This window comes from Taudactylus pleione, unplaced genomic scaffold (assembly GCF_031769625.1).
Source record: "Taudactylus pleione unplaced genomic scaffold, aTauple2 ptg000079l, whole genome shotgun sequence".
In the NCBI taxonomy this organism is placed as follows: Eukaryota; Metazoa; Chordata; class Amphibia; order Anura; family Myobatrachidae; genus Taudactylus; species Taudactylus pleione.
Genome location: NW_028284481.1, coordinates 1,410,743 through 1,429,501, shown reverse-complemented (window position 1 = coordinate 1,429,501; position 18,759 = coordinate 1,410,743). Strand labels below are relative to the sequence as shown.

The following is an 18,759-nucleotide window of genomic DNA, read 5'->3' as shown; positions in this document are numbered from 1 at the left end:
TGTACTCTAATGTACTAATATACTGTATTGAGAAACACAGATCGCCACACGACTGACCTCATGATCCGCCGCGGACAGTGAGTACGTTCATCATCGAACAGTATTTTCAGTGGCAAAATGTCCAGAATTGTCACCAGGTTCACAAACATCCTCGGGACCTGTTAAGATCAGATAAAAATGTATTTTTGACACTCACCGTTAAATCCTTTTCTCTCTTGGGGTGTAGATCACGATGTGAGTGGAGCAGGCAACTCTTCAAACAAAATGTCCCTCGGGATTTAAAGAAACAAATGTAGAACAAAAAATCCTCTTTTCCCTGTCATCCTATCTGGGGGGGACACTGTTATTCCTTGGGAACATTCCAAAGATGCGCCTAGGCGAGGTAATGCTGATACGCTCAGACAACACTGCGTGTAAAACTTTACTTCCAATACTCCCTCCACGAGCTACAAAACCATTGACTTTGTAAAACTTAGCAAATGTATGAACAGAGAATCAGGCGGCCACTTTGCACTACTGTTCCAGCAAAGCCCAAGAGGAGCTCTTTGGTCTGGTAGATGGAACCACAATCCGATAAGGAAGTGGAGCCCATTCTGAAATATATATGCTTGTGGGATGGTATGGTAGGCTGTGAGTTATCTGGCCACCAAATGATATTATCGCCGGTATGTCCCCTATGATTGGCAGTATGTACGGCATCGCGGATGTGATGCTTAGTACATCCTGCCCACGGAGAGATGAGCTCATCTATGAAAAATATACAGGTACTTGTGTTCTTCTCTTGTCTCTAACCTAGGGGATACTTTCATGGATCATCCTGAAAAAGTTTGAACCAGGTGCCCAGTAAATATGACAGGTCGTACAGCCTGGATAATAGGGTCCCATAGGCAAGGGTTCGATGTGATGGGCATTTTGGGCAGCCATGAATCTGGTACTTCTGGACTAAGCATATGCCTAAGGCTAATTCTTACAATCGTAGCAGACAATATACCTCTTGCTGCAGATAGTCCAGGGCTTGCTTGATGCGGTAAACAAACTGTTCTGGAGAATGATATACCTGTTGAAAAAGAAAATGAAATCATTAAGACATGGGAGTAAAAGTGGCTTTTAGGTCCTTTTTCTGTAGTTTTTGCAAACTGACCATTTACTAAAATCCGACGGCAAAACTAACAAAAATGCGACTTTAAAACATCAGACCATCAATTGATTTTTTAACATAGAGAACAACAGTATATGCAGATTTATATGCAGTATATGCAGACGGACGGTTTTACATCCAACCAAAAACCGACGGCAAAACAATGGGAAACCCACCCAAGTAATAGACGTGCCTGAGGCAGGCGAGTTTGAGAGAAGCACAGCAGATCACTATGTGTTAAAAGTTAACAAAGTTTTAAAATTAAATGTATAGGGTAGGCCCCCAAATCAGTAACCAGCCCCAGATCTCTCAGCCTGGGCTGGTATTGGAAAATAGGGAGAAAAAACGATGCGGGATTTCAGTATTTTCCATTAACATGCAAAAGGCTGAACCATACTTGTGACTGCCGGAATGGCCGGGGGGCTCCTAAAAATCAAGTGGTGCTCCTGGCCACCCGCAAAAGAGAGCAAGTCTCCCGGACTGGCCGCCAGTTGCCTCACCTTCCGTACCCCCTCCACACACCCTGCACTTCCTCACACTTACCTGGCAAAAGTGGGTGGTCTGAAGGGGGCCGATGACGCGATTCACGATTAATCGCATTATCGAAACCCCATCCCTTACTTTACAATGCCGGTAATGTCAGCATTGTATAGCGGGTGGGGGGGAGGGGAGCCGCCATACAGCCGCACCAGACACCGTTGCAGACGCCTCACCTCCTGCAGCGCCGACCTGGCATCCAAAAAGTAGGCAAGCCTGGGGTGAACTAGCCATGTGGATAATGCCGTAACTGGGGGCACACACAGCAATAACATTAATCAGCCCTAAACTGGTCGGCCCCAGGCTGGAATTCCTCAGAGATAAAATGGAGTCATCCCTATTGAGGACCTACCAGCCCTAGGCTTTCAGCCTGGGACTTGTAGTCCACCTGTAATGAACAATATTATGAATTATTTTATTACTGTTAACCCCGCATCCACCACCACCAGGGATGCAGGGATAATAGTAATAAAATGGTTAATAATATTGTTATAGGTGGACTACAAGTCCCAGGCAGCCTGCCGCGCTATGCCAGTCCCTTTGGATCAAGTTACAGCATGCCTGCTGGCAACCGCAAACTGCCTGTAAAGAAAATTTTAAAATAAACGCAGTATGCTCTAATCGACTGTATTAATCTTTTATCTAAAAATATTAAATAAAATGTTGTTTCATTGCTTAAACTATTAAAACAAAGATGCATAATAATTGGTAAATTATTCAACAAAATAGTACAATAAAATCTAGTATAATGGATGGTAAAAAGGTGGTTTTAGAAGACACTGGCCGGGATACACTAACGGCGAAAATGCGGCAAAACCCCCGAAAATGCGATGCATTCCGGTGCTTCATCTCGATTCGTAACACCACCTTTGGGTGGCGTTACCTAATAGAAGCTTATGGGCATCTTATAGGACGCTCCAGGCTTGGAGGCCAAATGTAATAGGGTGAGAGTTTAGAAAATGTGAGAGTTTAGCAGTAAAACTCTCACACTACTACATTGATCAAGTTGTATTTTCAAAACATGAAACACCTGCATGGGAGTTTAAATCATGACAGTTTTTTGAGTCTGAAAAACATGCAAGTTTGCATGTTCTGTGACTTTATTACATTGGCTGAGTTTAAAAATGTGAGAGTTTTACTGCTAAACTCTCTAATTTTCTAAACTCTCACCCTATTACATTTGGCCCCAAATGTCTGACTACAGCCATACTTACCGACATTCAGCTCCCTCCTTCCGGGGCGGAGCTGAATGCCTGCATACAGCGGAGGGCGTGGCCGGGGAATAATTCTATATTGGGGCGGGACCAGGGGTGTGGCCTCACAATCGCATCATCATGGCCCCGCCCACTCTTCACAATGCCGAAATTAAAGGCAATGTGAAGCAGGGGGCGGGGCCATGATGACGCGATTCAGCGCGAATCACATCATCCCCCCCCACGCTGCGGAAGTTTCTATTAGTAGTCCGAGAGGGCAGGCCTTTCTGGGGGGGTCGGAAGCGGCACCCGATATTTGGGAAGCTCCCGACCAACTCGGGAAGGTAGGCAAGCCTGACTATAGCACGTTTGAATCCCCTGTAGGAATACAGAGAATGATGTACACGTGTATGTTGTTCTAAAATTGATTATATTTGTAAGAGCATAGACTAAAAAATGGGAGGTCTGTAATAGTAAGGGGAGGAGTCTATGCCAGGAGCCAGATGCTAGCCCCAAAGGTGGGCCCGTGTGCTTTACATGCCAGGGCCTATTTATACTCACAGACTTCCATTGATGACCATATAATACAGAGAGCATTATCCCAGTGACTGCCTGCCACTAAGCACACATTGGGCCTGATTCAGACCCGCTCGCTAAATGCGGCCGCTCGCTCCCAGCGTATGGAAATTTTGCTAAGTGACTTCAAGGTAGGCGCTCGCTCGGCAAGGTATAAGCACACTCACTATGTCTGGGCGAGCGATCACTTTGTGCTTACAGACGCCCACCAGCCTGTCTTTTTAGCCGCCCACTTGTGTACGTCATCTCCAGGAAGTATATACAGTCATTGGTACATCAGTTTCCAACGGATCTGACCGCAGCGCTTGTGGTTGACTGTACCCTACCACAAGCACTGCGAGCACTTCAGTGTATTATTCAACCAGGTGACGTGTACTATGACGCTGCCTGTTAATTATGCACGCACCAGAAACAGTGTGGAAACACTCTGGCACGCCTGCGTTCGCAACTCCACTCCCCTGTTTCTACTTGCCTGCCCCTGTTACCACTCACAAACGGTCATTCATTCCACTGAGCTGTCTTTGCAAGTTTGCGCACTTCAAACTACACGCATGCGCACATTAGCGAATATCGTCTGCAACGAGCGGCTGCTTGCTAGCGAGCAGGTCTGAATCAGGTCCAAAGCACCATCCCAGTGACCACAGCAATACTTGATATCCAAGCAATTATAATGGTATGGGGGCGATTTCTGGGCAATGATAAATGTGACTTATGTCGTGAAGGTCCCACTTGATTGGACTACTGCCATAGCCAAATAGTGATGTTTTTTTAAAAAAAGTCTCCTTTACTGTAACAGTTTTATTTTTACCTGTAGCAGCTGTCCTATAAACTATTACAGGACTAGACAAAGTCACTAGAGCACAATAAAGGAAACTTGTGCCTAATTCGGACATCATGTTTTTTATCAACTGTTTTATGGTATTGGTATGTGAACCAATTATTTAAATTATCAGTTTCTAATATTATAAACTGGTAAACCCCTAGCTAAATGCACTAGCTTGAATACAGTAGTTTTAGAGGGTAATTTATTTAGCTGTGGTCTTTTCGCTTCTGGGTTAAAATCCAGGAGCTATTCAATTACTGCCCATAGTAAGCCCCAAAGTTGCACTTTACGAAGATTTCAGCTCCACCTCAGTAGGGTGTGTCATACATCCAAGTTCTGTCACTTACCGGGTTGTTGCAGATGCCGCACAGGTCGTTGCCTCCTATAAATATCGTCAGCAGTTTCCAGTCTTCTACAAAATTAATTTTCTAGATGGAAAAATAAAATTCATAACATAACATAATTTAGCAGTTGTACTAAGTTTTTCCCATGTTTTATTGAGCATCAAAGTAAAGCATAAACCTACTTAATCAGGTGCACAGAGATAATTCATTGGATTTAATTTTGCAGAATAACATGCAGTAACAAATGCAGGATTTCCAGAGGTTTGTTTTTTTTCCCATATATAAAAAACATAACATTATGCACAAACATATATACACACGGGCGGGGCTGCACATACCCCCTCCCCCCTCAAATCTTTAGACATCAGCATCAGCGACCTGGTGCCCACTCTGTAGAGGTTCTCCGTGCCTCACCACCCATGAAGCGCCCACTGATCTAATACAATGGCCCCTCACATTTTGCCTGCCCCAATGTAAGCCTGGCAAGTCTTGTGGACATAAGTTTTAAGCATTTGTACAACCAGGGCCGGTTCTATGGTTACGCATGGTACGCGGCCGCGTAAGGCGCCACGTAGTGAAGGGCGCCTCGGCCGCGACCATGCAGATTTCAGTGGTGCAGACTGTGTCTCTGTGACACAGTCTGCACCGCGCGTGTAGCGCTGACCGGACGGAGTTCGGTCAGCGCTACACAGTGCCAAACACACAGCCGCCGGAGCCGGCAACTGTGTGTTTGTTTTAGCAGCTGATGAGAGTCTGTCATCTTCCGGCTCCCGCAGTGGGTAATGGGAGAGACGTCGTCATGACGACGTCTCTCCCATAATGCAAAGCGGCCCTGGAGAATGGTCGGGAGTAGCGGATATCGGCGGCGGGAGCAGGAGTTCAGGTAAGTGGTTTTTTTTGTTTGTTTTGTTTTTTATAACGTGTGTCTCTACTGGGGGGGGGCTACAAGGGGGGATTACTACTGGGGGCACTTGAAGGGGGGATTACTACTGGGGGCACTTGAAGGGGGGGATTACTACTGGGGGCACTTGAAGGGTGGATTACTACTGGGGCACTTGAAGGGGGGATTACTACTGGGGGTACTTGAAGGGGGGATTACTACTGGGGGAATTTTGAAGGGGGATTACAGGGGGCACTAGAAGGGAGGATTACTACTGGGGCACTTGAAGGGGGGATTACTACTGGGGGCACTAGAAGGGAGGATTACTACTGGGGGGGATTACTACTGGGGGCACTACATGGGGGGGAAACCTCCACTGGGGGCACAACAATGGGGGGACTACTACTGGGGGCACTGTATAAGCTTACTAATGGGGGCACAAGGGGCACTGCACAGGGGGGACCACTACCGTGGGCACTGCATAGGGGGGGCGCCAAAAAACCTACTCGCTTACCAAAAAATTTTGGCTAGGGCCGGCCCTGTGTACAACCTATAAGACAGTGTTGGCATATAGCATGGACCTCTAGCTCCTGATTCATGTGGGATCCAGAAACCTCTTTGGGCAGGAATGATGGTTTAGTCCGGAGTACGGACCTCTCCTCACCTAGAAATGTGATCGGCTGGAGAGATCTCTTATGTCCTAGACCAGTGTTGGTTAACCTTGACACTCCAGCTGTTATGGAACTACATAACCCAGCATGCACTGCTACAGTTTTGCTATTAGGGCATGCTAAAACTGTGGCAGGGCTTGCTGGGATATATAGTTCCACAACAGCTGGAGTGTCAAGGTTAGCCAACACTGTCCTAGACCTTCTTTGCTGTGGAAATGGCAAGAGGAAACACTCTTCCAGGTGAGTATTTTTAATTCCTTCTAATCCAGGAGCTCAAAGGGCCAGTGTTGCAAAGCCTTCAACGTGATTCCAGTCCCAAGGGACCACTGTAAAGATGTTCAAATGCAGCACTCCCTGAAGGAACATGTGGACCACTGGGATCAAAGATAGTTTTCTCTGGCACAGCAGATGTGACGATCCGGCGGCCGACGGCATGCTCCTGGATGTGACCACTGCCTTTGGATTTTGCCTTCTTTGCTTCTTGCCCTGATCTATTGCTATTATCTCTGGCCATGCTATTGCCTCATGTTACTGTTTGGTATTTCACATCTATTTAACCATCTTATTGTGTCTGATGTTTAGCAGGTTGATCTGTGCATTTTGATAGTTATCTTCTTTCACTACCGTTGCTGAAGCCCTGGGGGTATCCAAGTATCGGTAAGCAGGTATTACTTTATGAGAAAACAGGAGATATGGTAAGAACTTACCTTTGTTATCTCCGTTTCTACGAAGTCCTTAGGGTCCACAGGGATACCTTGGGGGTAAAGGGCTTGGCTCCAGCCATGGGCACCACAGAGTTAAAGATGTCCCTCCCAGGATGCACCGGGCCCCCTCCTATACCCCGCCCCCAGGCCAAGGCACCTCAGTTTTAGTATCAAGCCATAGGCCGGGAGAGAGGAAAAAGGAAGAAGAAAGTCTGGAACACACAAGATTCACATTCTCATAGAAAAGGGAGACAGAAATTGGTGACCAGAACAACACCCTATGGAAGCACAGGGCGTCAGGGCGGGCGCCCTGTGGACCCTAAGGACTTCGTAGAAACGGAGATAACAAAGGTAAGTTCTTACCATATCTCCTGTTTTCTACCTCAGGGTCCTTAGGGATCCACAGGGATACCTTGGGGATGTCCCAAAGCAGTATCCTTCAAGGGAGGGGATGCTCCTGTGCCAAAAGGAGAATCCGCCGCCCGAAGGAAGCATCCTGAGAAGAAAATGTGTCAAAGGCGTAATGCTTGACGAAAGTATGGACAGAGGACCACGTGGCCGCCTTACAAAGCTGAAGAGCTGAGGCGCCACGTCGAGCTGCCCACGAAGGTCCCACAGATCTTGTAGAATGAGCTTTCACAGAGGGTGGCACTGGAAGTCCCTCATGAGTGTATGCCTCAGAGATCGCCATGCAGATCCAGCGTGCGAAAGTCAGTTTATTGGCAGGCCAACCCCTCTTATGAAATCCATATAGGACAAACAAAGAGTCCGATTTTCTCAAAGAACTGGTAAAGGTCCACTTAAATCCGCAGAGCCCGTACCACATCCAAAGAAGCCTCACCAGCTGAGAAATCAGATGAATTAAAGGCTGGGACCACAATTTCCCGTTAATGTGGAAACTAGGCACCACTTTACGAAGGAATTCGGGACGGGTACGAAGTACCGCCCTATCCGAATGAAAAATTAGATATGGGGGACAACACGAAAGAGCCCCCAAATCCGACACCCTTCTGGCTGAAGCAATAGCCAAAAGGAACACTGTTTTTGCCGTAAGCCGTTTCAGATCCACAGAACCCAAAGGTTCAAATGGAGGATCCTGTAACGCCTTCAGGACCACAGCCAGATCCCATGGAGCTACCGGATGGACATAGGGAGGCTGGATGCGAAAGACACCCTGCATAAAGGTACGGATATCAGGCCGTGTAGCAATCCTTCATTGAAACAAAACCAACAGGGCAGGGCACCATCAGTGAAGCAAGGCATAGACCTAAATCCAAGCCTGCCTGAAGGAAAGCCAACACACTCGATATTCTAAACTTGCGAGGATCGTACGCTTTAGGACGACACCACTCAAAATAGGTATGCCACACCCTGTGGTAAATTCTAGCTGAAGCCGGCTTACGAGCATGTAACATGGTATTGACCACCGCTCTAGAGAAACCCTTGGACCTCAAGAGGGAAGTCTCAAGAGCCACACCGTCAAAGATAGCCGACTCAGGTCCGGGTAGAGACAAGGACCCTGAGACAATAGGTCCGGCCTCTGAGGTAACAGCCAAGGAGTGTCGATGGATAGACACTGGAGATCCGAGTACCAACTCCTTCTGGGCCACGCAGGGGCCACCAGCAGGATCTTGCCTCCTTCCTGCCTGAACTTTCGAATTACTCAAGGCAGCAGGGAGAACGGAGGAAACAGGTACGCGAATTGGAAGTTCCATCGTGCCGACAGAGCGTCCACCAGGAGAGCTCCTGCATCTCTTGTTCAGGATCCGTACGCCCACAGCTTGCGGTTGTGTCTGGAGGCCATGAGGTCTATTTCGGGAAGACCCCAATTGTCCACCAGGAGTTGGAACACCTCCTGGTGAAGAGACCATTCCCCCGGGTGTACATTGTGGCGGCTGAGGAAGTCCGCCTCCCAGTTGAGCACACCCGGAATGAAGACGGCCGAAATGGCCGGAAGATTGCCTTCTGCCCAAGTCAGAATGCGGGACACCTCCCTTAGAGCTGCTTGGCTTCGAGTTCCTCCCTGACGATTTAGGTAAGCCACCGTGGTGGCGTTGTCTGACTGAACCTGCACAGGTTTCCCCAGCAGAAATGGTCTTGCATGCTGCAGCGCCCTGAACACTGCTTGAATTTCCAGTATATTGATTGGCAGGTCCGATTCCTCTGATGTCCACTGGCCCTGGAAGACGTGTGGGCCTGTCACAGCGCCCCAGCCCCGAAGGCAGGCATCCGTTGTTAGAAGGACCCAATCTGAAATCCCAAACGGACGTCCCTTGCTGAGATGAGACTTTTGTAACCACCACGTCAAAGACAGGCGCACTTCCGGAGTGAGCCTGATCATCTGCGTCTTTATTCGATGGGGATTTCTGTCCCATCTGGACAGGATCAACATTTGTAGAGGCCTGGAATGGAACTGTGCATACTCCACCATGTCGAACGTTGACACCATGGAACTCAGTAACATCATCGCTGAGAGAAGAGACACTCGGCGACTGCTTAGAACATTGCGTATCTTGGACTGCAACAGGGCTATCTTTTCCTCCGTCAAGAAGATCCTCTGTTGCTGAGAGTCCAACAATGCCCCGAGATGGACCATTCTCTGAGAAGGAATTAGAGAGGACTTCTTCCAATACACTATCCAGCCGTGAGCCTGCAATACAGATATTGTCAGTTGTAGATGGCTGCAAAGGACTTGTGGTGACCCTGCCAACAACAGAAGGTCGTCCAAGTAAGGTAACAGGCGAACTCCCTGCAACCGCAGGTGTGCCGCCATGACCGCCATTACTTTTGTGAACACCCGAGGAGCGGTGGAAAGGTCAAACGGTAGAGCCTGAAACTGGTAATGGAGGTCCGACACTGTAAATCTGAGGTAACGCTGATGAACCCTGGCAATGGGGATATGCAGGTAAGCATCCTGAATATCCAGGGACACCATAAAATCCCTAGGCTGCATAGCTAAAACAATACAACGCAGAGTCTCCATTCGGAACCAAGGGACCCTTAAAAACTTGTTCAGGGACTTGAGGTTGACTATAGGTCGGTATAGGTGGTTTTTGAACCAGAAAAAGGTTGGAGTAATATCCGGTCCCTCTCAGGGATAACGGAACAGGTTCTATCACTCCCATCTGAAGCATAGAAAGTACCGACTCTTGGATCGCTAGAGCCTTCGTTGGATCTGAAGGACGTGCTGTTACAAAGAACTGATGAGGAGGCCTTCTGCGCAAGGAGAAGGCATATCCCTGAGATACCACTTCCCTTACCCAAGTGTCTGTGGTGGTTTTGAACCAACACTGGGCGTATTGCAGAAGTCGGCCTCCCACCTTGGGATCCCCCAAGGGGAGGCCCAACCCGTCAGGCTGAGGGTTTGTCGTCCGGCTTGGCAGCTGGACGTCTGGTACTCCAAACTTGCTTCTTGGTCTTAGCTGTCTTTTTGGGACCTGAAAGTCTCGGAAAAGACTGAACCCTAGGTTTTCCCGGAGGGCGATAGGGCCATAAAGGACGGATTTTTAGACCCAGATGGAGTCGGGGCTGAGGGTAGACATGCAGATTTGGCAGCCGCCAACGTGTCCACTATTTTGTCCAAAGCTGGTCCAAACAGGACCTGCCCTTTGTAGGGTAAGCATTCCAAGCCTTTCTTGGATTCAGCGTCCGCCCTCCATGAACGTAACCACAAGGAGCGTTGAGCGGTAACAGCCGCCGCAGAAATCCTAGAAGTAAGCAGGCTCAAATCCAAAGCTGCTTCGTTAATGTACGTAGCGGAATCCCGAAGGTTACCCACTAACACAACCTGTTCGCTGGTACCCTCAGAAGCAAATGATGCTTCCAAAGCGTCCGCCCACCTTTCCATAGCCTGGGCCACCCAGCAGACAGCCATAGCTGGTCTAGATGCTCCTCCAGCAAGGGAATAGATAGACTTTAGGCACACCTCCACTTTACGGTCTGTAGTATCCGTCAGAGAAGACATAGACGGCATTGGCGAAATTGAGCTCTTTACTAAGCGCATCACGTGAGAATCCACCTGAGGAGGAGACTTCCATTTAGTGAAGTAATCTTCCGCAACGGGATATGTACGAGCCAGATGCTTGTGAGGTTGAAATCTTTTTCCTGGAGATTTCCAGGCCTCCTCCATGTGATCAACTAGCTGACCAGATAGAGGGAATACTGCTGCAGCTCCTTTAACCTCTTTAAAATAAGCATGAGTAGGCGCTGCAAGTTGTCGTCAGTAATTACCATGGCCTCACGAACTGCCCGTATGAGGCCTGGAATGTAAATACTAGACTTAGCCTCTGCCTCTACTTGAGGAGTGTCAGTGTCCGAAAAATCTACAATTTCGCCCTCATCAGACGAGTCGTCATCTTCATCATTCTGAGCGGATGGATATGACAATAACTGTCTTTTGGCAGGTCTAGATTGATCCTGCTGAGAGCCCCGCACCCCTGAATCAGACAAACCTGGGTCAGCCTGACTAAGGACATGTTGCGGTGGGCACTGCATTACTATCGGTCCCGGAACTCCCAGAATAGGAGGCGGGACTACCGCATGCTGTGCAAACCCCAATTGTGGGAACGTAGGAGGGGCTGCAAGCCTATTTACAAGAACAGTCAGGTCTTGTGCAAAACAAGCCCAAGGTGGTTCCTGATAGGTGCTGGGTACAGCAGAGGTACCAGGGATGGCCAAACATGCACCACATAACCCATCCTGGAGTACCGCCCCCTCCCCCACACCTGCTTTACATCTGGAGCAGGAAAATAGGAGAGGTGCTCCTCTAACAGAGTCCTCACTGGACATAGTGGTATGTGACACTCCTCTCACAGAAGTAAATCTTAAACTGTGAGGTAAATTCCAACCCTGACAGTACTGGCACTGAGAGGGCTGGTCAGGAGGAAGAAATAGGGATAGTAAAATGGCTGACAGGAGAAAAGATCAGACACACAGCGCTAGCATAAAGTCACATACAATGCAGAAACCCTGCACTAAATGCACTATCACTTACACAGACCAACAGCCTGGCAGTGATAGCGCTACATACGCTGACCTTATACTGGGAGGAGAGGTATGTAAGGGGCACCCAGGCTCCGCACCCTGCACCACAGTGTCTTTGCTCATAAAATGGCCGCCGGAGGATGAAGGGAGGCGGGCCTGGGGAGGATCACTGCCTCAGCCCGCCAAAACCTCAGCATAAGGCGGCGGAGAGCAGTGATGGGGAGGAGCCTCCTGTGCGCTACAGGGAAGGCATCCTCCCCTGGCAGGCCATTAACCCGCCGGGATGCTGGAGCGTGTTCCGCAATGCTCCAGCCCCGTATCCCTGGTGGTCTAGTGGAGAGCGCAGGCATCCGCCTGGCTCCACTATACTGCCATCCCCAGGGAGCCCCCAGCCCTGGGGACACTGTACTGTGATTCAGCTGGCGCCTACAGCAGACGCCCGCTGCTTACCTTAAGTAGCCCCCCGTACATCCGGCCACAGTCCAAAGCCCCTGGGGGTTCCGCTAGCTGGAACCCCCAAGAGACCGCCGAGCTCCCCGGATCGCTACCGGTGGTCGGCGCCGGCGGGGGTGTCGGAGTGGTAGCATGGACGTCCGCTGGACAGTCCTATGCTACCGCTCTTGAAGATCTTCAGGGGCTGTTATACACAGCCCCCCTCTGCGATGACCAGCTCCCGGCCAGGCACCTACTGAAACTGAGGTGCCTTGGCCTGGGGGCGGGGTATAGGAGGGGGCCCGGTGCATTGTGGGAGGAAATCTTTAACTCTGTGGTGCCCATGGCTGGAGCCAAGCCCTATACCCCAAGGTATCCCTGTGGATCCCTAAGGACCCTGAGGTAGAAAAAGGTGAATAAAATCTGAGGGTAACAGTTAGAGGCTAGGGGGCTGGGGCTTCCACTGCTTCTCTGTATTTTAGGCACCTTTATAAGGGCAGAGTACATAAGTTTTTAAAATGATAACTGATGTATTTTCTCAAAAGGTAGGAAACACGGTTTGATATTGTACTCACTCCAGTATTGTCCAACTCCTTCAACCCTGTCACCAACCACTCGGATTGCTTCAGCATATCACTGCAAAATATGGGAAGACGATCAGATGGTTTGCAGCTGAGGAAATGTTAATGTAAGCCTAGGTAACTCTAGAAAATATACTGTAAATCCCTATGTACAGATTGAGGGTAAACTGTAATATAGAGTAGGGGTGTGCACCGGCCACTTTTCGTGTTTTGTGTTTTGGTTTTGGATCTTTCTTCGTGTTTTGGATCTGGATTGGTTTTGCCAAAACCACCCTTCCGTGTTTTGGGTTCTGGGTTTTGTGTTTTGGATCTGTATTTTTTTGAAAAAAAGCATAAAAACAGCTAAAATCACAGAATTTGTAGGTTTTTCTGCTCCTATGCTATTATTAACCTCAATAACCTTAATTTCCACTCATTTCCAGTCTATTCTGAATACCTCACAATAGTGTTTTTATGTCCAAAAGGTTGCACCAAGGTAGCTGGATGACTATGCTAAGCGACACGAGTGGGCGACACAAACACGTGACCCATCTAGGAGTGACACTGCAGTGGCAGACAGGATGGCAGTTAGAAAAACTAGGCCCCAAACTGTACATAATGCAAAGAAAAAAAAGAGGTGCAAGATGGAATTGTCCTTGGGCCCTCCCACCCACCCTTATGTTGTATAAACAGGACATGCACACTTTAACAAACCAATCATTTCAGCGCCAGGGTCTGCCACACAACTGTGGCTGAAATGATTGGTTCGTTTGGGCCCCCACAAAACAAGCTGGCAATTAATGTGTCCCTGCACAAACTGGCTCTACGGAGGCAAGATGTCATCCTCATCCTCCTCATCCACCGATTCCTCACCCTCTTCAGTGTGTACATCCTCATCCTCACAAAGTATTAACTCGTCCCCACTTGAATCCACCACCACAGGTCCCTCTGTACCTTCTGGAGGCTGGTCTCCCTGGAAGAGCTGATAATTCATTTTGATGAACATCATCTTCTCCACATTCTGTGGAAGCAACCTCCTACGCCTTTCGCTGACAAGGTTCCCGGCTGCACTAAACACTCTTTCGGAGTACACACTGGAGGGGGGGCAACTCAGGTAAAATAGAGCCAGTTTGTACAGGGGCCTCCAAATTGCCTCTTTTTCCTGCCAGTACAGGTATGGACTGTCTGACATGCCTACTTGGATGCTGTCACCGATGTAATCCTCCACCATTCTGTCAATGGTGACAGTATCATATGCAGTGACAGTAGACATGTCAGAAATTGTTGCCAGGTCCTTCAGTCCGGACCAGATGTCCAAACTTGGTCCTGCCTGCCCTGCATCACCGCCAGCGGGTTGCTTAGGATACCTAAGTTTTTTCCTGGCAGCCCCAGTTGCGGGAGAAAATGAAGAAGGAGCCGTTGACGTGTCACGTTCCGCTTCAGCTGACAGTGTGTTCACCAGCAGGTCTTTGCACCTCTGCAGGCTTGTGTCGGCCGGAAAGAGAGACACCACATAGGTTTTAAACCTAGGATCGAGCACGGTGGCCAAAATGTAGTGGTCTGATTTCAACAGATTGACCACCCTGGAATCCTGGCAAAGCGAATGAAGGGCTTCATCCACAAGTCCCACATGCCGAGCGGAATCGCTCCGTCTTAGCTCCTCCTTCACTTTCTCCAGCTGCTTCTGCAAAAGCCTGATGAGGGGAATGACCTGACTCAAGCTGGCAGTGTCTGAACTGACTTCACGTGTGGCAAGTTCGAAGGGCTGGAGAACCTTGCACAACACGGAAATCATTCTCCACTGCGCTTGAGTCAGGTGCATACCCCCTCCTTTGCCTATGTCATAGGTGGATGTATAGGCTTGTATGGCCTTTTGCTGCTCCTCCATCCTCTGAAGCATATAGAGGGTTGAGTTCCACCGCGTCACAACCTCTTGCTTCAGGTGATGGCGGGGCAGGTTCAAGAGTGTTTGCTGGTGCTCCAGTCTTCGGCACGCAGTCGCTGAATGGCGAAAGTGGCCAGAAATTTTTCGGGCCACCCAAAGCGTCTCCTGCACGCCCCTGTCGCTTTTCAGAAAATTCTGCACCACCGAGTTTATTGTGTGAGCAAAACATGGGACGTGCTGGAATTTGCCCAGATGTAATGCCCACACAATATTGGTGGCGTTGTCAGATATCACAAATCCCCAGGAGAGTCTAAGTGGGGTAAGCCACTGGGCGATGATTTCCCTCAGTTTCTCTAAGAGGTTGTCGGCGGTGTGCCTCTTACTGAAACCGGTGATACACAGCGTAGCCTGCCTTGGAACGAGCTGGTGTTTCTGAGATGCTGCTACTGGTGACGCTGCTGCTGTTGCTGCGTAAGGTGATACATCTACCCAGTGGGCTGTCACAGTCATATAGTCCTTAGTCTGCCCTGTTCCACTTGTCCACATGTCCGTGGTTAAGTGGACATTGTGTACAACGGCATTTTTCAGGACACTGAGGACACTTTTTCTGACGTTTCTGTACAGTCTCGGTATCGCCTGCCTAGTGAAGTGGAATCTAGACGGGATTTGGAACCAGGGACACACTACCTCCATCAGTTGTCTAAATCCCACTGCACTAATGGCGGATACCGGACGCACGTCTAACACCAACATAGCAGTCAAGGCCTCAGTTATACGTTTTGCTTCAGGATGACTGCTGTCGTACTTCATCCTCCTCGCTAAGGACTGTTGGAGGGTCAATTGTTTAGTAAAAGTAGTGGTGTTCCTACTTCCTCTCTGGGATGATGAACGACTCCCAGCAGCAGCAACAGCAGCAGCGGCAGCAGTAGGCGTAGCAATGCAGGATCCTCCGGAGGAATCCCGGATAGGAGAGTCAGTCATGCCAGTGACATGGCCTGCAGGACTACTTCCGATCCTGACTAAGGAGGAAATTGACGAGGAGGGAGTTGACGGTGTGGTTTGCAGGCGCTTGGATACAACAGGACAACGGGATTTAGGTGTCCCTGGACTGCTTACGGTCTTAGCCAAAGTTTCTGAACTTGACAGTAACTTTTTATGAACGCGCTGCAGGTGCCGTATAAGGGAGGATGTTCCTAGGTGGTTGACGTCCCTACCCCTACTTATTTCACCTTTACATATGGTACATATGGCAAGACAGTTGTTGTCCGGATTTGGATAGAAATATTGCCAGACCAAAGAGGTGGAATGTTTGGTCTTCTGCCCAGGCATGACCGTGATGGGCTTTTTCATCCCACGGACAACAACTGTCTCCCCCGGAGCCTGATTTAAACAAAGCACATCACCATCAGAATCCTCCTCGCCAACTTCCTCCTCAGCGCCAGCTACACCAGTATCCTCATCCTGTTGTACTTCAACAGTGACATCTTCAATTTGCATATCAGCAAGTGGACTGTGGGTGCTCCTTTCAGCACTTGCAGGGGGCGTGCAAATGGTGGAAAGAGCCACCTCTTCCCGTCCAGTGCTGGGAAGGTCAGGCATCGCAACCACCACCACACTTGGACTCTCCTTGGGGATTTGTGATATCTTCTTAGAAAGCACAGTTCTTCGCTGTGCTTTTGCCAGCTTAACTCTTTTGATTTTTTTAGTGGGAGGAGGGCTTCCATCGTCATGTGAAGCTGAACCACTAGTCATGAACATACTAGGGATCGACCTTAGCCGTTCCTTGCCTTTCCGTGTCGTAAATGGCATATTGGCAAGTTTACGTTTCTCTTCAGCTGATTTAAATGTTTTTTTCAAGGTCATTTTCCTGAACTTTGTCATTTGGGATTGTATGTGCCCTCTACTATGACATTGGGCATCGGCCTTGGCAGACGACGTTGATGGCATGTTATCGTCTATGTCATGACTAGTGGCAGCAGCTTCAGCACTAGGAGGAAGTGGTTCTTGATCTTTCTCTATTTTATTTTTATCGGAGAAAGTTTGGTCCTCCATTTATGTTATATCGATTTGATATATACGTGCGGCTAAACACAGAAAATAATTTTTTTTTTGGTTTGGACTGGAGTGTACTTTGGGGGTTACAGCACCCTTTAACGGTCAAGCCAGCCGGCCCTTTACTTATGACACAGGCGCACGCTTGGCACTACTTTATTGATGCACGTGCGGCTACTGCGCACACAATTCACAAACACAGAAAATAATTTTTTTTTTGGTTTGGACTGGAGTGTACTTTGGGGGTTACAGCACACTTTAATGGTCAAGCCAGCCGGCCCTTTACTTATGACACAGGCGCACGCTTGGCACTACTTTGTTGATGCATGTGCGGCTACTGCGCACACAATTCACAAACACAGAAAATAATTTTTTTTTTTGGTTTGGACTGGAGTGTACTTTCGGGGGTTACAGCACCCTTAACGGTCAAGCCAGCCGGCCCTTTACTTATGACACAGGCGCACGCTTGGCACTACTTTGTTGATGCACGTGCGGCTACTGCGCACACAATTCACAAACACAGAAAATAATTTTTTTTTTTGGTTTGGACTGGAGTGTACTTTCGGGGGTTACAGCACCCTTAACGGTCAAGCCAGCCGGCCCTTTACTTATGACACAGGCGCACGCTTGGCACTACTTTGCTGATGCACGTGCGGCTACTGCGCACACAATTCACAAACACAGAAAATAATTATTTTTTTTGGTTTGGACTGGAGTGTACTTTCGGGGGTTACAGCACCCTTAACGGTCAAGCCAGCCGGCCCTTTACTTATGACACAGGCGCACGCTTGGCACTACTTTGTTGATGCACGTGCGGCTACTGCGCACACAATTCACAAACACAGAAAATAATTTTTTTTTTGGTTTGGACTGGAGTGTACTTTGGGGGTTACAGCACCCTTTAACGGTCAAGCCAGCCGGCCCTTTACTTATGACACAGGCGCACGCTTGGCACTACTTTGTTGATGCACGTGCGGCTACTGCGCACACAATTCACAAACACAGAAAATAATATTTTTTTTGGTTTGGACTGGAGTGTACTTTCGGGGGTTACAGCACCCTTTAACGGTCAAGCCAGCCGGCCCTTTACTTATGACACAGGCGCACGCTTGGCACTACTTTGTTGATGCACGTGCGACTACTGCGCACACAATTCACAAACACAGAAAATAATTTTTTTTTTGGTTTGGACTGGAGTGTACTTTCGGGGGTTACAGCACCCTTAACGGTCAAGCCAGCCGGCCCTTTACTTATGACACAGGCGCACGCTTGGCACTACTTTGTTGATGCACGTGCGGCTACTGCGCACATAATTCACAAACACAGAAAATAATTTTTTTTTTGGTTTGGACTGGAGTGTACTTTCGGGGGTTACAGCACCCTTTAACGGTCAAGCCAGCCGGCCCTTTACTTATGACACAGGCGCACGCTTGGCACTACTTTGTTGATGCACGTGCGGCTACTGCGCACACAATTCACAAACACAGAAAATTATTTTTTTTTTGGTTTGGACTGGAGTGTACTTTCGGGGGTTACAGCACCCTTTAACGGTCAAGCCAGCCGGCCCTTTACTTATGACACAGGCGCACGCTTGGCACTACTTTGTTGATGCACGTGCGACTACTGCGCACACAATTCACAAACACAGAAAATAATTTTTTTTTTGGTTTGGATTGGAGTGTACTTTCGGGGGTTACAGCACCCTTTAATGGTCAAGCCAGCCGGCCCTTTACTTATGACACAGGCGCACGCTTGGCACTACTTTGTTGATGCACGTGCGGCTACTGCGCACACAATTCACAAACACAGAAAATAATTTTTTTTTTGGTTTGGACTGGAGTGTACTTTGGGGGTTACAGCACCCTTTAACGGTCAAGCCAGCTGGCCCTTTACTTATGACACAGGCGCACGCTTGGCACTACTTTGTTGATGCACGTGCGGCTACTGCGCACACAATTCACAAACACAGAATATAATTTTT

General features: G+C 48.7%; 1 protein-coding gene across 1 annotated transcript in view; it reads right to left on the bottom strand.

Moving 5' to 3' along the window:
- Window positions 1–18,759, bottom strand: part of LOC148532314 (phospholipase B1, membrane-associated-like) — a 243,485-nt gene that overhangs the window by 157,265 nt on the left and 67,461 nt on the right. The window contains exons 22-25 of the mRNA XM_088467994.1: window positions 12,857–12,917; window positions 4,615–4,695; window positions 992–1,057; window positions 58–158 (exon numbers count right to left, since the gene is read on the bottom strand). Coding sequence (XP_088324120.1) covers window positions 58–158; window positions 992–1,057; window positions 4,615–4,695; window positions 12,857–12,917 — 309 coding nt within the window. The remainder of the gene's footprint in view (window positions 1–57; window positions 159–991; window positions 1,058–4,614; window positions 4,696–12,856; window positions 12,918–18,759) is intronic.